Genomic DNA, 26,337 nt, shown 5'->3' with positions numbered 1-26,337 from the left:
TGCTCAGAATAATTCACACATTCCTCACAGTTTTGCGGTCTCGTGTTTAAATTGCTGCCACAGGTACAGGATTGGAGTGAAGGCTGGGACAGCCTCTTGCTGAAGCACGCTGGATAATCTCGGGCAGTTTCACAACCTAAGAAAAAACTTCTAGCTGTATCGGTGAGCGTGTCCTTAAAATATGCCTGGAGGGAGTTCGTAATTCTAGTATGATTCTAGTGTGATGACCCCGGGCTGCGGGATCCCGGCATCCATCCTCGCACTCCTTAGTAGGCAGCGCCTCGCAGGCGGGGGCGGGCGGGGAGTAGCGCCGGCCCTGGGGAGGGCCCCGCCTGCAGGGGGCGGCGGGCGGCGGGCGGCGCTGGAGAGTGGCGATCTGGCAGGCAGCGAAGGGTTTGGGGGCTTTTGAACCGCGGTCTCTGCGAGGGTGGACGGGCATGGAAGCGCGAAGCCTCAGCGTCCTGCTGCTGCTGCTCGCCGCTGCGGCCACCCCCGCCCCCCGGGATGGGGAGCCGCGGAGCTGCGAGGCTGTCCGGAAAGTTTTCCAGCTGCGTCAGCTCGGCTCCTTTAGGGGCGTCCCGGAGTTCCCGAGGGCAGGTGAGGGGAGCACGGGGGCCACGAGGGAAGGAGTGGCGGCAGCAGCGAGCTGCGAGTCGCAATTCGGTCGCTGGATGGACGGGGAGAACCGTGGGTCGGGCGGCGGGGTGAGCGCCCAATGGCACGGGAGGATTGGCACAGCTGCAGCCGGTAGATGTGCACATATTCTGCACGTTATCTTGATAAAATTCCTAGTGATGTAACGTCTTAAATAATGGAATTTTGAGTGCATCGTAGCGTTGTATTGCGAATGAAACTTTTAAAGTGGAAATCATGAAAGTAATGAGTACCTTCTTGGATTTCTGTGCTGGTTTTGTTTGTTTGTTTGTTTTCCCAGCCTTGATTTTAGTCATACTGCTCAAAATGCAGCGTATGGGTAATTTTTGTGGTTGGGGACATAGAGACAGAAAATACTTTTATTCTCTATGTGCATAATTAAATAATAATATCCCTATGTGTAAAATCCATTCGTGTTTAAATGTGGATTAGTAAATGTGAATCAGCGCTTTCGCGACAGAAACTGACTTCTTTATGCAGCCAGAGTTGAATTAACCTCCACCTTACTTAAAAAATGTGGATCATCTCTTCCCCTTTTAAGATAATCTGTGTAGTTTTTATGAATTCTGCAAGCGGTGGTTGGTTACGTTATATCAGTTCCCGCAGGAATCACTTCATAGTACAGCTTTTGAGAGACTGATTTGTGAACTGCACTCTGTAACGTTGTAATAACTTTAGGATTATCTGTTATGATACTGTAGTTAGGTCACAAGTACACATAATAGTATCCAAGGCTTTATTACCTTGTCTGTAAGCTTAAGATTTTATCGTAACTTTCACCAAAAAGAAAACAAATGCTTTTGTTGGAAAGCCTGCTTGGATAGGTTCTGTGCAAATGCAGATATTTTGTCTGAAAACAAACAAGCAAACAAACAAACAAAAGAACCCTGAAGCCCGATTAGTGGCATTAATGTTTGGCGCTCATTGCATGTGTGAGTAACATTAGTATGAACGATATGTAAGTTGATTGTTGCTGTACTCTTCTCTGTCCATAGTCTGGTGTAACTATTGTACTTTTGTCATCATCATTTATCTCAGTGCCATACTGAGAGTAAGGAGGAAATGTGTTGCCTCGAGAAAAGAACCGTAGTAGTTATTTATGTATGTAGGTCACTCCAAAAGTAATGCCTCCTATTTATTTCCATGGAAACTATAACAAAGAGCACAATCACACTATTTGACAGAGCAAATTCTCAGCTACAAAACACTGTTTTTCAACATAGTCACCAGCATTAGCTATGCATTTTCACCAGTGACAAACAATATCCTCCATCCTGAAAATTCTTCACCAGCAGAGGTGATCCACTGCCACTGCTGAAATGCACCACCCACCCCTCAATGTACTTGCATCCACTGTTTGAGCTCTATAGAAGCTCAGCAAGCATTTATAAATGATTTTTACTTGTTTTTTTACGTGGAGAAATTCAGTGACACACCTCATGTGCACTTCCATGTCAGCCACCATTCTGTCAGATTGACCCTCTGCTGCCATCCATCACATAACAACAACGTGTAATGGGATATCTGTGGGAAGGTTCAGTGTCTGCTGGCTTATCATCAACATATGCCCTTGTACATAAACACTTTATGTAGGTGCTGACATGAGGAAATAAGACTTAAGGCTACCTGTAGGAGTCTCAGTTTGGTTGTTTTTGAGTGGGCTTCTAGCACTGTTTGAGGTTTATTGGAGCCTCTAGAAGATCTAGGCAGACTGTTAGCTGCCATCCTCTGGGGTGCTTCCTGGAGTGAGAGCGAGCAGCATACGGGAGCCCTCAGCCCAATGCATTTTGGGGGTAGATGATGGCAGCGGGTGGTTGGAGCAGCCAGTGATGCTCAGAGCTCTTCAACTGGTCAAGTGTTAGATGGCAGCTTGACATGATCTGATTGTCAGGCTTGTCTTGGCACCAAAAAGCTAAGTTCAATGATTTATTGAAAAAAAGTTAAATTTCTTTGAATTGTAGAATTAATCCCATTTTTTATTTTATTTATTTTTATTTTTTTCCAAACTCTGAGCAGGTTATTTTAATTTTAGTAACCAAGCTAGGCTTCTCTTCGGCAATCTTTTGGAGACCATTTATGGTGTTATAAGAACAAAAAACATAATTAAAGGAATGAAGATGTTGATTGGTGTGAAGTTTACTGCAAAGACTTTTTGGGAACAGTTATACGTACAGAATTGAATTAAAAAGGCAAAAAAACTATGCTTGAAGATTGTCTTAATGTCAGAAAAAGTTGGTGCCTAATACTGTTTAGCTAATTCAAGTTAAAATATTCTTGCTAGTTCAGCTTAACATAGCAGTAAAATAAGCTTAATGTCTGGGTCAGAAGCAACCCCATACTCTTCTTTGAATTCTAATTTAGGTTTCCATTACAGTTGAAATTCAGGGAATTTTGCTTTTGGTTTTACTGGATGTTAAATCAAGAATTTATTTGTGCTTCCGCTAATTGTTGAACATGTTCAGATCTCCAGAAAATGATTTGAAGAAGGACAGGAAGTGGATTATGCAGTGCTATCAGTTGTTGAAGTCCATTTTATCACATCTGTGTTTTTGTAAAGATTACTGCCTGTATTATTCTCATGTTTGTGAGCATAAGCTGTTAGCTCGTGAATGCAGGTAGTATTTCACCTCTGGCTCTATAACATGTAAGAAGAGTCTTGCTAGGATGCCTGCCAGTAGGGTCAGGATCTTGTAGGTTGCTAGGAAGGAGCCAAACCTATGACGTCCTTGGAAAGCCATGTTTGGATGCAAATTCTCTAGAAATGCATTAAGAGACTCTCTGGAGCCATCTAAATAGAGCCACAATGAAGAAGTCTGCAGGGTGGACAGTCCAGGGTCATGTGCTTGAGTTTGATCCTTACCTCTTTAATTTAGCAGTGCTGAAGTACATTACACTGATCTTAATGGCAATGATTAATGCGGGGTGGTGTCTGTAATAAAGATTAGTTCACAAATAGATGCTAAAGGATGAGCATGAGAAAGACTCAAGCATGATACAGGTTGCAAATCTGTTTTGCAGTAAACTGCTTGTTTGAATGACTGCTTCCAGCCAGTGGCATTTCAGTGCTGTCTCTTAAAAGACTGTTTATTGTGACAGTGGTGGGTCTGTTTGGGGATTTTTTTACTGTCTGGATTTGATCTCATAAAAGCATTCACCTAAGCAGACAGGCAGAAATTTACCATGTCTGGTATTTTCTCTTTCTGGTCATTAACATCCTCATCCTGCCAGCACTTGCTTATCCTAAGTTACTGAAAATATGGATTTGTAGGATGGAGACTGTGAATCAAAGGCTGAAATCAGTTCCAGACCTTCTGGAAATAGGTAGAATTATTCTTCTGGATTACTATATTTTATTCTTGCTGAGCTCTTTTCTACTCTCATCAAGATTGTTTCCAGTTATAAAATCTTTCATAGACTGTAACTATATATTTTAATTTTTAATTATTGTAGTGTAAATTATTTCACTTTTCTCTCTGCTTTGGGTTTGGATAAAAAACAAGTTGTAGTCATAGAGCCTTCAGAATTCAGTACTGAAAAGAGCCAGTGTTCCTACAGTTAGAAAACTTTCTAAATGTATTTCAGAATACTTGTCAATTGACAAAACAATTGTTGCCTAGGACAATAAGATTTTTACATGCAAAAACATGTAAAAGGATTTTTTTTTTTTTCTCTGTACATTGTTCTGAAATTGAAATACCTGATTCAGTTGCTGGTGTACTCTCCTCAAACACTGACCTGTATGCTGTTGCTTGTTCCATAGCATTTTAATGGAATAATTACAAAACCCTTCTGTGGACTTCGAGCAACCACTCCATTTTTTGTTGGTTGGGCTCTTTCACATGTTGTATTCAGCTACTTTTTCCTGACCATTGAAGGCAGCAGTGTTTAATGAGCTAGAACAGAATTAGGTCAATAAAATGTACTTTGTATGTGCGTGATTAGCAGTCTTAAAGTAAAAACAAAGTTCCCTTGGGGTTGGGAATGATGTTCATGTTAAAAAATATGCTGCTTGGGAAAAGTACTTACCATAAAATCAAAGGAAGAAGAGAATATTCAAGGATAAATAAAAACCACAAGCAAATATTCATTATTATATTAGAGTTTTGCTGACAGTCTGAATGTCCTCTTGAAGCTACACTGAAGTCTGTAACAAGCTAAGGTAAAAGTTTATATTAGATTTTGCATTACAACAGACAAAATAGTAGAAAGCTTGAAAGCTAAGGAGTGCCAAACATAAGCTGTGCCAAACAATGAAAATACTTTGTGCAATTTGGCTAATATACCTAATTTTTAAGTTCTTTAATTTTAAAAGTAGGTGAGAGTTATGCATATGTACCTATATGCACAAAGAACTGCATGTGAGCTGATGCTGTGTATGTTAATTGTTAATAACTAAAATGTAATAGCAGGCTCTCACTATATATATACTGGGAAAGTGGCACAAATGCTTTGTGAAAGACAGCTTTTTTAACTTTGTATGAAAGAAGAAATCATTGCTTCTAAGAAAAGAAACTGCTGGTTACTTCTGAGGGGTACATTTGTCACTCATTAAGAGAGGGCCTCTGGCAGAGTGGGGAACACTAGGCCAAGGATGGTGTGACTGCTGGGGGACTCTGACAGAAACACTACAGCAGCTCCAGTGATTGTGCAGAGGTACAGTGTTGGTGCTGACTAGAGAACTGAGGGGCTGGGCATGCTTCCATGGGGTGACAGCACCCTGGGCAACTAATTTTGATGTCACAGTAAAGTGGTGCGTTACATCACCAGGTGATGGACTGTGACCTCATGTACCTCCACTGCATATGTTAGGGTGCCAGCAGAGCCTTGCCCATCCTAATTTGTTCCTGGTCTCTAGCTGAGCATGTTCATGAGGCTTGGAGGCTTTAGCAAGATTTTGCTTGCGTAGTGCTGTAGGGCTGGTGGCAGCTGTTCTCAGCCCATCCCCACAGCATTGCCTGTGTTTCCCCAACTTTCACTGGCTCAGGCAGGTGGGCCTTGCAGGGCATGTTTCAGTCAGCAGAGGTAAGTGGTGTGAGGATGCAGACTTGGGGCAGCTGTGGGGTAGACACTGGGGTTTGAGTTGCTTACCAGGACCATGGCTGCAGCCTGGCCCTGTGCTGGGGGGGAGGGTGCATGAGGTGGGCTAGTCACAGGGCTGGGAGGGTTTTCTGTTGAGGGACCAATGCATTTCTGCTTTATTTTTAGTAGAACAACAGGAAAACACCATGACAGTTATTCCATGGGCAGAGACTTTGGGTGCAGCTAGCAATGGAGTGTGTTGTTCCTGGCTATGGGACACAATGGTTGGAGTTCAGGCAGTCCCCTTAGATCTTTTTGCCGTCACCAGAGAAATGAGATCAGCACCTACCCCTCTGTTCCCCTTGTGAGGAAGAGGGGGGGACTGTTTTCCTTAGTCTCCTCTAGGCTGAACAAAGCAAGTGGCCTCAGCTACTCCTGCCCATGTCTCTACCTCTCTTCTGTAAAGACACAATGGCACCATGTCCTGTCTGCAGACTGGTGCTGCCATCCCTGCTAGGAGGATTGGCATCTACTTCCACTTATGCCACTTGCTAGTGCTCAGGTCAGGCCCTGCTGGTTTTGACTAGTGTCTTGGTGGAACTTGTTCTTCTTCTATCACTGTTAGGGCTTGCTAGCTGCTTAGTAAAATGGAATCAGTTGTTTAGAGAGGGCCAAGTACTGATGCTTGGTTCAGAGTCTGAGTGGCATCTGTCCAGATGGTTGAGAGCTAGTGTAGTTATCCTTGCTACGTAATGCAGGTCAACACCATGCCCAAAGCGTGTTGTGGTTCTACAGTGGTGACAGGAGAACCAGTACTAACACTTTGATCTGATTTGTTTGGCTTTATGGATTTACTGTTATGTGTCAAACACTTGTGTCATGGTATTTGGTTTCTCAAAATAGATGCTAAGGCTATATTTGGAAATCACTTCAACGTTATCTGTCAATGCCAGATCATTCAGCTATAAATATTGGTTAGTAAGAGATGGCATGGCTATAACTTATCTGGTCCTCCACTAGATACTGTCTGTGTGCAGCAACTAGGCTTGGGGAGCAACTGTTGCTTGTAAACAATCTGATTAAATTGGAACTAGGCCTTATGTTTACAGTCTTCAAGTTTGGAATGGATTTTATAGCAATATTAGAGCTGTCATTCTCATTTGAGGCAATGCACAGTTTTTCATATCTATTTCAAACCCAAGTGCTCAGGTATGAGAACATAACCAGTGAAGTGGAACTTGATTTAAAAATGGGTGCTTCAGAACTATGTAATTTGTGCTTTCTGGTATGTCAGACCGTAATGTGTACTGCTGCATGGAGTTATTTCTCCCCTGGTGCAGGACCCTGCAATTGCCTTTGTTGAACTTTGTGTTGTTCCCTGCCCATAATGTTCAGCCTGTTGAATTACCTCTGAATGGCAGCACAGTCTTCTGGTGTATCTGCCTCCCCACCCAATTTAGCATCATCAGCATATTCTGCTCAGTAGCTTAATTTTTCTGCTTGAGCTTTTTGGAACATGTTATTTAAAACACCTTTATTTATGTAAGGTAACTAATGGAAAATGAAAAGTACAAGCCATGTAAGGCTTCTCTTTTCCCATTACTGTATTCATAACATAGAATATAAAATGATTTATCAGAGAAAATATGGAAAAACATTAGAAGAGTAAATTTAAGAAGAGTTATAATTTGTAGATTTAGTGGCAGGGAAATAAAATATGAAGTTCAAAGAGATGATGTAATAGGTGAAAGTATGTATAAAGGCAAGGCTGATACAGATGTTCCATGTTAGAATTTCTTCCTTTTTGTCTTCCTCCACAACCACGTATTCTGACTTGAATCCTCAGAGTGCATAAAAGATGCTTTTTACTATACAATAAGAAATACATTACTGATTTGTTCCTCTTGAATTTTAGTGTGCCAAACATTTCAAAAGATGTTTCCCTTCAACTCAGCTCTTGTGAGGCCCCATCTGGAGTACTGCATCCAGGCCTGGGGCTTCCAGTACAGGAAGGATGTGGAGGTCTTAGAGCAAGTCCAGAGAATAATCATCACTAAGATGATCAGAGGGTTGGAGCACCTCTCCTATGAGGGAAGGTAGAGGGAGCTGGGGTTGCTTAGCTTGGAGGAGAGGAGGCTCTGGGGGGACCTCATTGCAGCTTTCCAGTACTTTCCAGGTCTTAAACTGAAATAGGGGAGGTTTAGGTTAGATATCAGGAGGAAGTTTTTCACTCAGAGGGTGGTGACGCACTGGAACAGGTCTCCCAAGGAGGCTGTGGATACCCCATTGCTGGAAGTATTCAAGGATGAGCTGGATGTGGTTTTGGACAGCCTGGTCTAGTGGTTGGCAACCCTTCACATAGCAAGGGGGTTGAAACTAGATGATCATTGTGGTCCTTTTCAACCCAAGCCATTCTGTGGTTCTGTGTTAATTTTTATAAGCTTTTCCCATCCTGTTAGTGAAGTAATAAATTGTCATGACAATTTACATACATGGGGAATGCTGGTCATTAGAGAAAGAAATGGTAAAATAGGTTAGACTAAGATTTATGACTGCTCTATATGAAAGTCAATATGAATATGTTTATTATGTACCCATTAAGGACAGACTTACCACTGTTCTGTTTGTTATATTTAGTAGCAGTTAGCTCTTTTCAGCCCAGGATTTACAGAACAAGAATGCTGGCTATGTGCTAGGTCATATGAGCTAGCAGATCAGTATTCCAAGTGATGTGCAATGCGTGTCCTTTGTATTTTACCAACACTAGTTAGCAATCTTCACAGCTGAAATAAGATTACAGTGTTAAGGTAAAGCTATTATATGACACCAATTAACTGTAACAAGGGTACTCTTCCCACAGAATTTTAGTTACTACTGTCATCTAAATTTGTTTAACACTGTCTTCAGAATTCTGGGCGTTTCTTTTAAATGTATATACTAATGTTAAAAAACAAACAAACAAACAAAACAAGCCTAGAACACACAAACAAAAAACCCCAACAACTCTTTTCTCTGTGTATTGTGAACTTCTATTTCATATTAATCATTGCAATTTTTTCTTTCTCTAGGTGTTGATCTCCAGGTTTGTACTTCTAAAAACCCAACGTGCTGTACCAAAAAGATGGAAGAAAGATATCAGACTGCGGCAAAGCAAGATATACAGCAGGTGCTTCAAACATCTAGTGCTACATTAAAATTTTTAATATCTCGTAATGCAGCAGCTTTTCAAGGTACGACTTTCTGCTTTTTGTTTCCAAACTTGTTCATTTTCATTTGCATTTGGTTTGGATGTGCAATTTACCTCTTAATTTTTAGTTCTAATGGAAATATGTGGGTGTTTTGTTCTTGAGATACATTCCTGGGATCAAGTTTCTTTCAAGTTGTGTAGGCTTCTGAATTTCTAAAAACAACTCAGAGATGCTAAAAATAATAAAATAGTGAGGGTTGAGCCTCAGTTGCTCCAATGCATGATGGGAAACTATCTGGCACATTAGTAATTGTTTGGGTTGTTTGTGGAATTGTGTTTAAGTGATTTCCCTACACACTGCTCGGTTTTCTCTTTATTTGAAAGGTGTCAGTTAATAACAGAAATTGGTCAGGAGTTGGGAAGATGTGAGAAATAGTGGCAGTGGATGGTTTTGTGTGATAAAAAAGAATATAGAGTTCACACATTGAGGACAAAATCCTACGGTCTTGTCATTTTTCTATTAATGTGTACTTATGGCTACTTGGACAAACAGGGTAATGTGTTAACCTTGTACAAGTTTAGGAAGTTGTCTTTCCAGTAACTGCTAAAATGTGTTAGCAGATGGACTTAGCTTTAATGGCTGTTTTATGACCATAACTCTGAATCCAAATGCCTTCACTTTTTGAAGTTTATGTATTGTTATATTGCTAAAGATGAGTTGCTCTCTCCCTTCTGGAAGCACTGCTAGTATTATATTGGTATTAGTATTGTATTAGTCTACCTAATGCAGCTGTCCATGACTGTCATGTTTAGGACATCACTGGTAAAACGTACAAAGAAAGCTTTCACTTGCTGATTCCTGGCTTCATTCTTCCTCCCATCTTTGGTATATTAGCCTTTTTTTTTTTTTTTTTCACCATGACAAGCTGTATTGGATTCAAGGTCTGTAGATTTTGTGGAACTGAAGAACCAACTGTACTTGCCTAAAGTGAGGGCTATGCTCTCTACTGTGTGTTTTAACACTGTCTTCTTTCCTCCAACCCTAGGAGAAGAAAAATCAGAAACAAACATACAAAAAACACCCTAGATATCAAGGTAATTTACTTGTGCAATCAAAAAATTCCTTAGTCTTGACAACAATTGGATTTGATTTAAGTGATTGATTTGAAGTGAAGCTTAAGTGAAATCAGGACCTAGAGACTTCATTTTTGTTGTTTTTATGCCCCAAGAGATTCAGTATGTTGGGTATTTTCAGTGTGTTTGTAGAATGTATACCTACCTTTGTAGGTTAGTTATCCTTGAATGGTGGCCAATAGGGCCAGTGCCATCGTGGCTTGCATTAGAAATAGTGTTGCCAGCAGGAGCCAGAGTGCAGGAGTACATCCCCCTGTACTCAGCTCTGGTGGGGCTGTACCTTGAGTACTTTGTTCAGTTTTGGGCCCCTCACTACAAGAAAGACACTGAGGCAATGAAACTGGTGAGGGATCTGGAGTATAAGTCTTATGGGGAGTGGCTGAGGGAGCTAGGATTGTTTAGTCTGGAGAAGACTCAGAGGAGACCTCATTGTGCTCTACAACTACCTGAAGGGAGGTTGTGATGAGGAGAGGGTTGGCCTCTTCTCCCAGGCAACAAATAGGATGGAAGGAAATGTCTACAAGTTGCACCAGGGGAGATTTAGATTAGACATAAGGAAAAACTTTGTCTCTCGGAGTGTGGTCAGGCACTGGAATGGCCTGCCCAGGGAGGTGGTGGAGTCGCTGTCCCTGATTGTGTTGAACAGGTGTCTGGATGAGGTGCTACAAGGTAAGGTTTAGTAGCTTACTGGGTACTGGTGATAGGAAGATGGTTGAGCTAAGATGATCTTGTAGGTCCTTTCAAACCTTGTGATTCTGTGATTCTATGACTGGAGTATGCATGCCTTTAAGGAGATATTATTGTTTCCCTCATGTACAATCTTAGTAACTCTTCAGAATTTGAATTCTGGCCTCTTCTTAGCTTTTAAAGGCACCGTAATCACTGATTTAGAGGCTAATAAGGAATGTGTGCACTTTTTAACTCTTCTAGTGATACCATTTTATTGTATAAAAAGGAACTAAAAAAGAGATTTTTCATCTTTCCAAAGAATTAGTGATTATTTATCTTTGCAAAAGAGGGATGGTTTGAGAACTTCCTAAGGATTACATTCTTTCATCTTATGGTGAAACACACGAGTAGTGTTTGTTGCTGGAACCCAAGCTGTCCTTGGGTTTCTTATGAATGTGGCAGCCTTTCACCAAGTTTTAGCAAGTACACCGCGTATGAAAGATGTAATAAATTGTATTGTTCACTATGGCATTTTCTGATAGTTTACAACTACAAAGGAAAACTCTACTGCATTTGTGGTGTAAGCTTGGGAGTGTATTGAATCACACTGCCCTAATGCAGTTTTGTGTTTGGTTTTGTTGTTTTTTTCTTTCTTCTTTTCCTGTAAAATTTTTACTGCATAACAATTTTAGAGTTCACTTTAACCATGATCAGAGTTCAGTGAATAGGCAGAGATTGTTTGAAGTCAAAGTGGACTTTCTGCATTTAAATATAGTAAAATTCTAACTGGTAATTAAATTATATGAGCTAAAAAATCTGTTGAAATCTTCTGGGATGCTTTCTTTGGTAGCATAGTAAGTCGTAAGAAATAATTGCATATTTGTTTATCCAAAAATGGATTTGATGAGTGGACTGTTCAGTGGATTAAGAACTGGCTGCAGGATTGAGAGTGGTAGTCAATGGCTCAATGTCTGGGTGGTGACCAGTGAGGAGTGGTATCTCCTGGGGGTCAGTGCTGGGACCAATACTCTTTAATATCTTCATCAATTACATTGACAGTGGGGTTGAGTGCACCCTCAGCAAGTTTGCTGATGACACCAAGCTGTGGGGTGCAGTTGACACTCCAGAGGGACAGGATGCCATCCAGAGGGACCTAGACAGGCTTGAGGAGTGGGCCCAACTCTAATCCAACTCTCAGGATTCTATAATTTTTGTAAAACTAAATCTGCTCTGGCACTGATTCATTTGTTTTCCATTTATAAAGTTTTCTGGAGAATGATTTGGAGATCAGGAAACTCTTTCAGCAGGAACTGCTGTATCTCACTTGGGATTTCAAAAGATACATTGCGCTGTAGGTAATTTGCAATGTAAAGAGCTGCTTTGAAATTCCAACAGTTTTCTCTTTCTTAGCTCTGTAATCTTTTGTATTTTAAGTTTGATGTAAATAAGCTAAGACTCAAGTACATGTGAATTGCAACTTCCAGTGAAGTTAAATGAAACTGATTGTATTAAAAGAAAGTGGACAGGCTGAAATCCAGTTTTCACTGGGTTGTTGTATTGATAGATCAGGGTCTCAAAAAAAAAAAAAAAAGCCTACAGTTTGCTGGAATTATGTACATTGTTCTGTTGCCCGTAATTCATGGCCATGATGGTTTTATCATATGGGGTGAGGAAAAGAATCTTAGAATCATAGAATGATTCGGGTTGGAGGAGGAGGACTTAAAGATCAACTAGTTCCAACCCTATGCTGTGGGCAGGGTTGCCACTCAGTAGATTAGGCTGCCTAGGATCCCATCCGACCTGGCCTTGAATGCTTCAAGGGTTGGGGTATCCACAGCTTCTCTGGGCAGCCTGTGCCAGTGCCTCACCACTGTTTTTCTTGAGTAAAGGTTATTTATCCTATTATCTAATCTAAATCTCTCTTCTTTTATTTTAAAACCATTTCCCCATGTTCTGTCACTATTCTATCTGATAAAGAGTCCTTCACCATCTTTCCTGTAGACTGTCTTTTATGTACTGGAAGGCTGTGCACAAGTCCTTGTAGATGTCATCAGTTATTCTTTTTTATTCACCAGCCCTGTTAACACAATGTAGTAGGGCGCCAAATTTGTCAGACGCGATTTGGCTTAGTGAAGCCATGTTGGCTGTCACCAGCCAACTCTGTTTTTAAAGTGAGTTAGCACAGTTTTCAGGTTGATCTTTTGCATAATCTTTGCAGTGACAGAGGTGAGACTGGGTGGCCTGTAGTTTCTTAGGACTTCTTTTTTTCCCCTTTTAAAAAATTGAAGTGATATTTTCCCTTTTTACAGTCAGTGAAAACTTCACCAGACTAGTATGAATTTTCAAGGAAGAGGAAGTAGAGAGTGTTAATAAGGGGAACAAATATAATACTTTCTGTTTGATATAGGGAGCAAAGCTGCTGCAGAAATCTTAATTTCAGAGATCATCCCTTAAAATCGTTTTTTGATTCCTTTATGATACAAAATTGGGACAAGCAGTGTGCTAATGCAGCTTAAGATTGGACCCAGTATTTCTGTATACACATAAAGCTCAGCACTGTAGGGCTATTTTAAGTGCAGAAATCTGGAGATTTAGATTAATACTTAAAAGTTCCACATTAATCCTGAGTTTTATTTATGTATTGGAAACAAGTATTTTATCGTTCTAGAGGAATTTACTTTCATTGTGTCGCATTCTTATCTTTTGGATACTTATTTGCGTACACATATTCTTTGCTATGGGCATATCTGAGGTTTATAAACACAGGGATTTATTTTGCTTCTGTAATAACCATTTTTACCACCTCAGTATGTTCTTAAATTATACTTGCTTAGTGTGCACTTGTGCTTGTGGAGTCTCATTTCAGGCTGTGCTTACTTACAGTCAATTGTTCTTCTCAATTATGGTAATACCTGCATTACAATTAAGCTGATTTAGGTGCACTAGAAGTTATGCAATCCTGTCATTGTGGAAATCATCTGAAATTTGACTAAAATACTGGGTGAATACTAAGATTTTGTCAAAATCTTTTATTATTATTTTTATTTTTATTTTTAATACTGAGATAACTACTATTTTGGTTCATGTCTGTGTAATAGAGTGATCAGTATAGACATACACTAATCTAGAGTTTTTATACTTTATGCAGTACTTACACATGAGAAAAAAACAAGAACAAAAACAAAAAACCTGTTAATTACAAATTTAAAATGTTTTTTCCTTTGTAGTCAGGGCTATAAAAGCTTGCATTTGCACAGAGCTGTAGATGCCTGCTTCCTGCTTGTTCTGGAAATTTTGTGAAGCTGATTTGCTGGTGAAATACAGGAATTTAAACAACGACTGAACTCCAAGAGAACACAGCAGTATAAAGTTGGTAGTTTAGAACAGATGTTTAGTGTTGTTTCAAAGACAGCATTTTCTTTAGCCTTTTAGACTAGCAGGATTTTCAAGTGTGAGTGGAAAATCTGGTGTTCCATAGGAGCAAATACGGGGGGATACATTTAATTGGGAAGAAGGATCAGGGTTGGGGATAACTTTCTATGGATATTTTTTATAGGAAAAGTTCTTAGAATAATAATGGATCAAAATCTGGCAGAAATTATCAGTCTCATACTGTTGTTTAAAAGGTAAATTATAGTCTTAGGATTCTTAAACAGAAAGACAACAGATAAGATTTGTGAACTGAAACTTTTCTGCTTTGTGCTGATAAACCTTGAGCTGGAAACTGCTCAGTTGTGTGTTATTTACTTGAAGAAAGAAATGGTCCCATTGGAAAAAAAGTTAACATATATTCTGAAATCTAAATGTAATAAAGCAAAAACAAACAAAAAAATGACAATCCACATTCCTTTAAAGTGAGACACCTAGAGAAGAACTGTGCTATTCTTTCACAAACATGGGTGATAAATAGGTAAAATAAAGTAGGTATCTATACACTGGCATGCAGTATATGTGAAAAACATGAAGCATGATTATGAAAAATAGCAATTATACTATTAAGAAGTTCATGCTCCATACAGGAAATTTCAGAAATTTTGCAGTATTTATAATATAGACAGTCTTATTTTTACCCCTGTTTTCCTTTCAAATCGCACCTCAGCAAACCTGGCATACTACTTAGGGAGAAATGCAATTTTACACTGCATTTTCAAAAGTCTTGTGAGAGGTAAAAACAAATATATTTCTCAGCAAATATTAACTAAAATAATCTAGTTTTAAATGGAATTTTAAAGTAAGAGTTTTTTACATGTATATCAGGTAAATATAATTGCATTTTAAGTGACATTTCTTACATAGGAAGCAATCTGGACTGCCATAAGTCCATGAGGCCAGATGAGATCCACCTGAGAGTGCTGATGGAGCTGGTGGAAGTGATAGCCGAGCTGCTTTCCATCATCTATCAGCACTCCTTGTTGACTGGTGAGGTCCCACAAGACTGGAGGCTTGCCAATGTGACTCCCATTTACAAGAAAGGTTGTAAGGAGGATCCAGGGAACTACAGGCCTGTTAGCCTGACCTCGGTTCCAGGGAAGGTTATGGAACAGATTGTCTTGAGGGAGATCATGCAGCATGTGCAGGATGGCTGGGGGATCAGGCCTAGCCAGCATGGGTTCATGAAGGGCAGGTCCTTTTTGATCAACCTGATCTCCTTTTATGATCTAGTGATGTATCTGCTGGATGAGGGAAAGGCTGTTGATGTGGTCTACCTAGACTTCAGCAAAGCCTTTGACACTGTCTCCCACAGTATTCTCATGCAGAAGCTGGCAGCCCGTGGCTTGGATGGGTACACTCTCGGCTGGGTAAGGAGCTGGCTGGAGGGTTGGGCTCAGAGACTAGTGGTGAATGGAGTTAAATCCAGCTGGTGACCGGTCACGAGTCATGTTCCCCAGGGGTCGGTGCTGGGACCTGTCCTCTTCAACATCTTTATTGATGACCTGGATGAGGGCATTGAGTGCACCTTCAGTAAGTACACAGATGACACCAAATTGGCAGGGAGTGTGGATCTGCCTGGGGGTAACGAGGCCCTTCTGAGGGATCTGGACAGGCTGGAGAGCTGGGCTGAAGCCAATGGGATGAGGTTCAACAAGACCAAATGCCGAGTCCTGCATTTTGGCCACAACAACACCAGGCAGCACTATAGGCTTGGGGCAGAGTGTCTGGAGGACTGTGTGGAGGAAACAGACCTGGGGATACTGATTGATGCTCGGCTGAACATGAGCTGACAGTGTGCTCGGGTGGCCAAGAAAGCCAATGGCATACTGGCTTGCATCAAAAACAGTGTTACTAGCAGGAACAGGGAGATAATTGTCCCCCTGTACTCGGCATTGGTGTGGCCACACTTCGAGTACTGTGTTCAGTTTTGGGCCCCTCACTGCAAGAAAGACATTGAGTCCCTGGAACGTGTTCAGAGGAGGGCTATGAAGCTGGTGAGGGGTCTGGAGCACAGGCCTTACGAGGAGCGGCTGAGGGAGCTAGGATTGTTCAGCCTGGAGAAGAGGAGGCTCAGGGGAGACTTTATGGCTCTCTATAACTTCCTGAAGGGAGGTTGTAGTGAGCTGGGGGTTGGCCTTTTCTCTCATGTAGACAGTGATAGAACTAGAGGCACTGTTTCCAAGCTGCGGCAGAGGAGATTCAGGCTGGACATTAGGAAATATTACTTCTTGGAAAGGGTAGTCAGGCATTGGAATGCACTGCCCAGGGAGGTGGTGGAGTCACCAACCCTGGGAAGTTCAAGAAAAGTTTGGATGTTGTGTTGAGGGATATGATTTAACTGGGAAGTATTGGTGATGGTTGGACTGGATGATCTTCGAGGTCTTTTCCAACCTTGATAATTCTGTGATTCTGTGATCTTTTCAGAACAGAAAAGGAATAAGGGAGAGCAAAGTGCATCAAGTTTGAATTTATCAAACAAGCACTAAAATTTCTTATTACAAAATTAAACAGGAACTTATTTTGTCCTTGTATATGCCAGTTGCTTGGAAAGTAATGCCTCCTGTTTATTTTCTTGAAAACTACAGCAGATACAGAGAGCACAGTAACACTGTTTGATAGAGCAAATTCTCAGCTACAAAACACAATTTTTCAACAGTCATCACCATTTGCTGTACATTTTTGGCAGCCATGAACAAGAGCCTGTATGCTGTGATGAAATGCACCACCCACCAGCTCACTGTGTTCTCATCAACCTATTGGTTTCCATAAAGATTCAGTAAGAGAAAGTGAATGTCAGGGATGGCCATTGCTTCTGCATGGAGGAATTCAGTGACGCAACTTTGCTTCCTATGCTCTTCCATGTCAGACATCATTCTGTCTGACTGCCACTCTGCTGCCATTTCTCACATGGCAACAACATGGAACATTGGTAGGAAGGTTTGGTTCCTACTGCCATGCCACCATCTATCTGCCTCTGACATTGTGGACCAACATAATAAAATATGGGGCATTGCATTTAGGACAGTCCTTGTATATCTAAAACTGTACTTAAAAATCTGCAAAATAGCTCTAGAGCAGAAAACTAGGAAACTGGGAAAATAATTTTGTCTCTGTAGAGAAACAAATCCAAAGTTAGTGCTAAATAACTTAGGACATATTGGCTGTCTCTAGAAACCTATGGTTTAGAAACTGGACCCTGTGTAACCCTTGGCTATAGTGAAAGCTTGGGCACTGTTAGATTTTGAATATTTAGATACCTATAGTGAGGTTTCTGAAACTGTACCCTAATCTGTGTATTATACACAACAAAGTAACCACCCTCCACTACTCTTTGAAATCTTAGTGCAGCAGGGACTAATGTAGCTCAGGGGTGTGATTAAGGTCTGGGAGAACAAGCAGGTTACTAAGGAATAAGATAACATGCAAGTTTCCAGCATATCAGCAACTTGGAGAGACGATTCCTTTTAACCTGAAGTGAATGAGAGCTGGCTCTCTGCTAAGGGTGAGCTAATTCCCTTGTGCTGGAGTGGTAGAAATGTACAAATAAATAGAAGGTGAAATCAGTTGCTCACTTCTTTGCTTTCTATGAAGTGTTTGTCTACTTTTTTTTTTTTTTTCTCTTCCCTATTTTTTTAATTTAATTTAATTTTATTTTTAATTCTGGATTGAATCAGAAATATATGTACATCTTATGGAATAAAGTATTTGGTGTACTGATTTTAACAGTGGCAATGAAACAAATCTTTACAAAATTCAATTTTGTTACTGCTTGTATGCTATTTAAAAGTAGCAAGCAAATATGCTGTAAGCAAAGTGAGGCCTAGTTCAGCCATATTAAAATTCTGTCTACATTTTAATTTACTTTTTGCTGTGTAACTGTTGTACTGAAGCTATTAACTGGCTGATTATGATTTTATTGTGATTATCGGCATTGTAGAGAAAGCTGTAAATTCAATTCTGGTCAGTCCCAAGAGGAACTTGATTCTTCATGACTTGTTGTTATAAAAATAACCTGAAATAGCCACCTAATTTAAGAGTTTCCATTAAAGTAGAGGATTAAGATTTGTAATTTCTTTTATTCAAGTACGCTGTTAATAGATAGAAGCTAATATCTGAGGAACGTTTGTAGGAATAACCCCCCTTGGGAAAGATTTAGATTTTCATTTAATATTTCCATTTTACACTTAATAGTGCATTAAGCTGCTTTTTTTTCTTTCTTTCTTTCCCTTACACCTGGTGATCATGAACCTGCTGTTTTCTTTTAAAGATAATGTTTTCTTGGGTTTTTATTATAATTTAAGGTTTAAATATAGCTCTTGCTACAGTCACCATGGTTAGTCCTTACTGTGAAATAGATTAATGACTCCTGTGGTTTAAGAAGAAACACACACATATATATATTTCTTTTCACTTATTTTCCTGGCTTTATCAAACAAACTTTCAGCTTCTTTTGAATAAAACTTGGAGGCGATTGTTCAGTGGGTGGTAACTTGAACTTCTTGATTCTGTTACTGAATTTCCAAAAGTATGAGCGAACAGAAGTAGGGTGAAGTTAGAAGAGACTGTAAGGAAGTGAGGGATAGCAGCTGTACCAAAACAAAAAGAGGTAACAACATTATGCAGTACAGTTTTCCAAGAGGAAAACGTGTTAGCAGCACAGGATTCTGGACTCATTTCAGTCATGTAATAGACATATATCTAGTGTATTTTTAGAAGCAGGGTGTCCTGTCCATCCTTCAAACCTACAACTTCAGTGATGCTGATCCTGTCTGCCTTCTATCATACCTGCCAGTTTGTGTAGGATGTCCTGCATAATCTAGAGAATGACAAATAACGTTGTTTGGATGGAAGTTTCTAGTTCACTCTTCTAGACTGCAGATGCCCACATCTGGTGTCTGTATGTGAGCTAGGGATGTTTGATCTTGTAACAAACAAAGATCAGATTAGTTATAGAATTGTAGAATCAAATGGTTGGAAAGTACATGCAAGATCTTCTAGCCCAACCGTCCTCTCATTACTATTGCTACCACAAGCCAATAAACTATATCTCTTAGCTCCTCATCCAGAGGCTTCTTGAGCACTGTCAGAGATGTTGACTCCACCATTTCCCTGGGTGGGCTATTCCAGTGCCTGACCACTCTCAGAGAGAGTCTGGTTTAAGTGGAATTAGGTAGCTCTGTGGCCTCCAGTGCCTGGCTACAGCTGTGTTAATAGTGTGCAGTTTTTACTTAAGTACACTGTATGTAAAAAGCAAAGGGCTCAGTAATAATTAGGTCTTTCACAGTGCCACCAATACAGTCACAAGAGCCTGGGATGGGAAGTAGAAAGCGAACAAATAATTATTTCAGACTGTGATCATGAACATCACACTTATGGAACTAGATACAGAACAAACAAAGTAGCAGGAGAAAAAAAAAAAAGGATTTGTACTTCCAACTAAATGCTTACTTATCTAGCTGAGATAGTTATTTGATATCCCACTTCTTTCCCTGCAGTTGCTATGGTACTTAATGCAACTGGAACAAGAATTTACTGTCAAACAGATTTGGGAAAGCTGCACTTAGTCTGAATGAATGTCTTCATATGTTCACATCCACCTTTTATAAGGATAAAATAGAATCATGGAATCTGACTGCTGTAGCACACCTTGGGCAAGCAAGTTTCTTTTTTTTTTTTTTTTTTTTTTAATAAAATAAGGCAGTGGCTGTCAAATTAATACAGTGCATTTCCAAAAGCCAATGCTAAATTTGAACTGAAATACTTGAGATGGGGTTGATTACCTCCACAGATAGTGTTCTAGTGACCAATCACCTTTGAACATTAACATTTATGATTTTACTTTTCATCTGAGTCTGTTTGGCTGAGTTCTTAGATACTGGCTGCTACATCTTCAGTTAGAGATTTCCTTAGTACCCAGGATACTGTAGTTACTGATAAACTATAAAAATAAAATCCCAGAAAAAAATGTAGGTTGAAACAATTGAAGTCAACAAATCTCATTCTTCCCCAGACATGGATAAACAACAACTATGATTTTCCTAGGACATATTTATGATTAGAAGTTAGGGAGCTTCAGTGATGGGAGATTTCAAAGCCTATGTCAGTAAGGTATTGAGCACAGTATTCAAAACACAGGAGAGCATCAATTTAGGTAACAACATATATCGCTATCTGTTACTTTTCTAAGAGTACTTACTATGTATTTACTTTTTAAATTGTTAGAGAATTAAGCTGAATTTTTCACAGAAATAACTATTGCAGTCTTAAGATCTTATGCCAGGTCAACTGTTGAGGGCACAATTTTACACATGAAGCAGGATTTCTTTTCCCCATGTATATCACTTGATGTATAATGCTATTGGATTTCGCAACTACTCAAGTAGCTGTTCTGGAGATCTGTAGATCCTGTGCTGTGCCTCCTTGGCTGTTTTAGGTACTCTGAAGCTTCTCTGTGCTGTTAAGACTGTGATTATGTAACTGAAGACCACTTAAATTGCTTTAGAGCAGATGTTATTGACAGTAATTTTGATGGCAGTAGAACTGATAGACAATAACATCATTAACATTCTTAATGTAGGAGTTATCTAAACACTGTGAGACTTTAAGAATAAATTATTCTTTACTTGTCAGATGTGAAAACTTTAGTACACACCTTCAGCATACTGAAATGCAAGCAGGAATCTGGCTTCTGAAATAAGAGCAAAAAGGTATTTGATATAGTGTCAGCCTTAAAAGGGACTTTGTTGAAGTTACACAGCTGTTTTGCCGTGATAAGAGGCCAGCAATCAAAGGCGTGTAATTACTGGAAAGCATCTTGATTTCTGCAAAGAGAGGTTTGGTGTCAGTTGTTTGACAAAGAAATGTGACTACTGTCTGATGGATGGAATCAAATGGATGTGTTAATGAAGAGCCAGTCAGGTATTTTTTGGAAATTCAGGTTTCCTTTTTCTAGATATTGGTTTTCATTAAAATACATTGGAGCCAGATTCAAATCCTGACAAGGGAAGTGCTGGGTAATGCCTCCATGTTGATCTGGTCTTGAAACATGAATTTTATTTGATGTGCCATATGCTGTGATTGAATTGTATGCTCTCAATGTTTAATATGAATAATTAATATGAATATGTTAAAAACACAAGATAATGTGATAAATGTGCATTCATGGTTTCAGTATGTATTTTATGTTAATTTGATACCATTTGGATTCATCAGCAAGCATTCATATGGATGCTTACCTTTTCCTGAAACCTCTCCCTTAAAATTTTAGAATTCAAATGAAATAGGATTTTCTTAGGAGTCTTTAACTATTTAAAGAAAATAGCATTCGCTTTTTAAGCAGGGAGAGCATTTCAGTCAAAGATAACTTGATCAAACATAGCAGATGACCAACCACTTTCAAAAGGCAACTTTCTTGATAATGTGTAACTTAAGTAATTTGCTTTGCAGTTTTCTCACCTGTTATTCACAAGGAAAGAATTGTGTGAAGTTCTGTCTTGCCCTTGACCCTTTGCACTTATAAATGCATTCAACTGAATACTGGTGGTTTCTTTTCTATATTAATTTTTCACCAAAAATCCTGTAAAAAAACCATGAAAACCATGAAAGACTGCCTGTAATGGCTTATAAATATCATTTCATTAATAATTCTAGTCTGAAAAGAAAATTAAATAACATTGCAGTTACATTTCCTTCAAAGGTTACAAATATTTGCTTTTGAATGCCTCTGGTATCACCATGAAGGAAAGGTAGTTTGAGAAACTTTTACTGCTGAACAGTTTTGTGTGTGTGTGTGTGTTCTACTGCTCTAGCTTTAAACCTACAAGTATAGCAACCCAGCAAAGTTCAATTTTTGTCATTTCCTCTAATACAGAAAAAAACAGGAGCTTTTGTAACATATGCAATTATGTTCAGGTTATACTTTTAATTTTTTACTAATTTGTCATAGAAAGGATAGGTATTTGTGCCACCTTCATTCATCCAGTATCTGTATTTTTTCATCTGAGATGTGGTAAGCAGAGGGTGGGTCTTACTGAAATTAGCTTGGTGATTTGGCATTGCCAGTCAAGGCAGCTCAGTGGTGGAAACACTGAGGTAATGATGTCATCTACTGAGGACATGCTGAAGGGCTTTTCTGAGTCGAGTAATCTGACTTAGCTATTTAAAGCTGTTTATTGTTGTCTGCTTGTGCTTAGTGATTTATGTTTTAGAAAATTAGCTGAATATATTCTGTGTTAAATTAGGCACTTGAAGTCCCTCTGAAGACTTTAGAAAGAAAGGATAGAATAGATGTCCAAGACAGACTCCTAGAGTTAACCTTCTTCCATGAGCAACAGAAAGAGCCTAATGTCATTATAGTCCTTGCTGTCTGCATTTAAATGGATTGCATTCGAGTAGCTGACCTAAATCCACATGGGCTCCAAAATCCAGCTACTTTCCACTTAATTGAGACACCTAAGCTAACAGCTTTCCTGGGCTGCTTTGTAGTCAACAGTGAGAGATATCTGCAGAAGACAAGCCAACTTCTCCATCTTTCTTGGTGGCTTGTCTGGATGCTTCAGCTGGCACCTAAAGTTAGACAACATGAATTGTTTTGATTTCAGATGTTAAGAAGACATATTCATTGTGTTTAAGTATTTTGGTTTAATCTGTGCTCAGGCTCCTGCTGCAAATAGAGGTTCAGCTGATTCAGTCAGGAATTTGACTGAAGCCCAGATGCTTTTGTGGCTGCTAGAGTGGGAAGCTGATGCAAGATATTTTTCCTTATGCATTAATTTAAAATTGGATACTTTCCTGATCTGCTTCATGGAGCAGCTGCACAAATGCTTGTGTGTCTGTCTGATACTGCAGCCCAGGACTTGTGAAACCATAGTTAAAGACACAGTGATTTTGAGATACTTCCAGTGCTTATAATTAAAAAGTATCTTTGATGACAAGTCTGTCATAAATTGTGTTTCACAATCTTCCTTATTAATATACTTACATTCATACCAAGATGATATAATTAACTGCTCATGTTTACTATAAATCAGATGGGCTACATGGGGTTGAGGAAAGGGACAATTGACGTAGGTTATCCATAGGATACTGTTTTTCAGAGAGGAAGCCAATTTTATTTTCAGTACTCCAACAGAAGTATTGTAAAGCAGAGTAACGTTTGTTCTTTTACACATTTATGTAGTCATTTCCTTCTTGAGTTTCCAGTATTCTGTATTCTTCAGATGCAGGATGGTTTAGTAACAATTTCAATCATAAGCTCATACAGACCTGCTACTCCACCCCCTGCCCTGTACCATCAAGGTGGCTTTTCCCCACTGAGTGACACTGCCCAGTCTTGGGCACGCACTCATCACTCAGCAACAACTAAACACTGGTGTGCAGTTGGCACCCTCTGAGGTGAAACGAGGACAAGGGGAGCATACAGGGCACTGCTGACTCAAGTTATGGCAAAAAATGTTATACATTTTGATACAAACACAGTCCTAGGAGCAGTGAAAAATATAGAGCTGTGCTTTCTGTTTTGATAAAGGTTATTCTGATATTCAAAGCTGTATACCATTTATTTATTTACAAATATGAATGAGTATTTGTTGGTATCTTCCAAAGTGTCTCTTCAATGTCTGGCATCTTTCAATTCTAAAATTTTACTTATGCTAAAAAAAATGATGGCTGTACATGGAGATTTTTTTCATTTCTTAGTTAACAGAAATCTCAGAGTAGTTAGTAAAAACAAGCATGAGAGAAGAGTTTAGTGTTACATAGGAAATGCATGTAAAAACTATATATTTATCCAAGCCAAGAATATTTTTGGGGTATATACATATCCTATATGCATGTATTTTGATGACTTTTGTTCAAGGTTGTCAGTTGATAAAAAAGGCTGCTTTCTAACATAGAGAGAAATCCTGGCTCTTTGCCTTAGACCTTTGGCATTTCACTGTTTTTTTATTAATTATTCTGTCCCTTTCAACATGTAGTGACTGAACAAAATGTGTTTAGATTGGAGTTCTGTTGTTTAGAGATCATATCAGTTGCTTCCACAGAAGACTAATGAGGCAATTTCAAAAATCTTTAGCAGTGCTTATAAAGCATGTTTTCATGACACCATAGTCAGGTTTTAAGTAATTTGTTTCAAAGAAAGCACAGTGCTTGAATCATAGAATAAGGAGCTGATAATGGCAATTGAGAGTTAGTTCAACATTCATCTCAGTTTGCCCTATTTTTTTTATAGGATAGAGAGCATTCATTCATGTGAAAATATCATACAATGAGTTTTCATGTTTGTAACTGATGCTATAAATAAAGGGGATGCTGCATCTTGATGGAAATCCGGTCAATCAAGTCTGGCACGTTACATTTATTACAGTATTTTTCACATAGTGATGGAATGAATTTGACTAATATAGGATTTCTGAAACCAATGACCCAGTTGCTGTCAGCAAGTTCAGTTTCATAACTGAAGGTAGCTTTCCACAAAATATTGCTGAGGATTTTGAGGATATGTTGGTTGAATATAATACAAAATTTCATGCAAAATACTAAAACTTTGAGATGTTGAATTAGAACAGAGGGGAACTTTGTTTAAGTTTAATCTAGAAGCTACCATGAGGAACTATACATAAAACAGTGTCAAAAACAAAAACTTTGTTGACTACTATGTTCAGTCTTCAACATACTTTCCTTCTGTTGAAAATCTATTGCAATGTTTTTCAGCAAATTATAGAATACTCCGTTTCTGGAAAGCCAGCTGCTGTTACCAGTTAGTGAAAGTATGATCAAGCAATGATATATATTGATATGTATTTTAGAACCACATAAGATAGGATGTGGAATGCCTTTGTACTGAATCAATAGTATGATTTTCTGATAAAACTACGGCTGAGTGTCTATTAATATAAAAGATGCAGGAAACCCAGAAATTTAAAATGACCTGAGGCTTCTTAGTGAAAATACTATTTTACTTATAGATTGTTTTGCAATTTTAACTTTTTAGGAGTTAGTCCTTTTAAAATGTATGAGAGCACAGGTTATAGCTGCCCCTAGGGAATTCATTAGGGGCATCTTATGTAACCAGCTTTGCATCAAACAGTATGTGGAGTTATCAGTGCAAAGCAGATCACTTTCAAGAAACAAAGGCCACACATCAAAGTGTAAAATGAGTCCTGTGTATTTTCACAGGCATGCTTGGTACTGTGCTGCTACAATGAGTAGCACATACTAGCTTTGACAGCTACATTTGATATCTTCTTCTCCAGACTATTCTTTTTCTTTTTTTTCTTTTTCATTTCTTTTCTTTTTTTTTTTTTTTTAACAAATAACTACAAGAATGTTTGTTCTTGAGTTAAGTATTAAGGTTTTATGTAGATGTAAGAAAGCCATATGACACTCAGTTTAATGGCATTCACAGAAAAGGAAAAAGTAAATTTTATGTTAAAAAAAAAAAAAGGTGGCTCTGAGCTACTGCTATTGCTATTCAGTGCTAAGATAATGAACTTATGATAGCTTTGTAAGTTTGTCAGCTTAGTACTCAATAGGAGTGAAAACAAAAAACAAAAAACCACCATCAACAACAAAACAAGAAAAAAAGCCTATAGTGGAATGTTATGAATTTTGTAAAAGAAAAAACAAACACACACACACACACACAAAAAACCCAAAAATCAGCACTGGAGCCACAGTAAGCTTGCATTTCAAAAACAGTTTGATTTGTTTTGAACCACCTCAGGATATATGCTGTAGAGTGTATATGATAAAGAGAGATCCACTTTTCACTATTTCCTCCAATAATAGGAGGTGGAAAATGAATTTATTAGAAGGCAGTTCTCAGGAGAATACAAAAGCTGTGAATCTAATAGTATTGGGATGTGTCTGCAAAATTTATAAATCAGTTCAGTTCTGCAGAATAAAATCTAGCCTAAATTGGAAGCTGGATAATGCCATGTCTAATGTAAAGTTTTTCAGGAAGCATCTATAGCACTGCTTCATACACAATGTTTATTTGATGGCTTCTTGTCCTGATCCCGTCCATATAGTATGATAAAGTGTCATGGTTTTGTAATTTTGCTATCAGTATCAGTATTCCACATCATAACATCATGTAAAGTATGGATACTTCTATTGAATGTGCAGTCCACAGAAGAAGACTACATATCCCAGGTTAATGATAAGTCACGGGACCAGGACGCTGTATAATCTCGTTCCCAGGCTGGAGTGCCCTCCTTCTTCTCTCGAACTTCTCGGAGAGG

The 26,337-nt window shown here is 38.9% G+C and overlaps 1 protein-coding gene across 9 annotated transcripts in view; it reads left to right on the top strand.

The window, feature by feature from the left end:
- The first annotated feature begins 348 nt into the window (after positions 1 to 348).
- Positions 349 to 26,337, top strand: part of GPC5 (glypican 5) — a 519,876-nt gene continuing 493,887 nt past the window's right edge. For 6 of the 9 annotated variants that reach the window (XR_004305915.1, XM_015851540.2, XM_015851541.2 and 3 more), the window contains exons 1-2: positions 352 to 597; positions 8,742 to 8,903. Coding sequence is in view for 8 of the 9 variants with exons in the window: in XM_015851540.2 (XP_015707026.1) it covers positions 438 to 597; positions 8,742 to 8,903 (322 nt within the window). In the remaining variant the exon portion in view is untranslated. Of the gene's footprint in view, positions 598 to 8,741; positions 8,904 to 26,337 lie in introns of all 9 variants that reach the window. The other 3 variants (XM_032442040.1, XM_032442039.1, XM_032442041.1) reach the window with 2 other exon arrangements.

The sequence above is a fragment of the Coturnix japonica genome, chromosome 1, assembly GCF_001577835.2.
Source record: "Coturnix japonica isolate 7356 chromosome 1, Coturnix japonica 2.1, whole genome shotgun sequence".
In the NCBI taxonomy this organism is placed as follows: Eukaryota; Metazoa; Chordata; class Aves; order Galliformes; family Phasianidae; genus Coturnix; species Coturnix japonica.
This window is presented reverse-complemented; position numbering and strand designations above follow the sequence as displayed.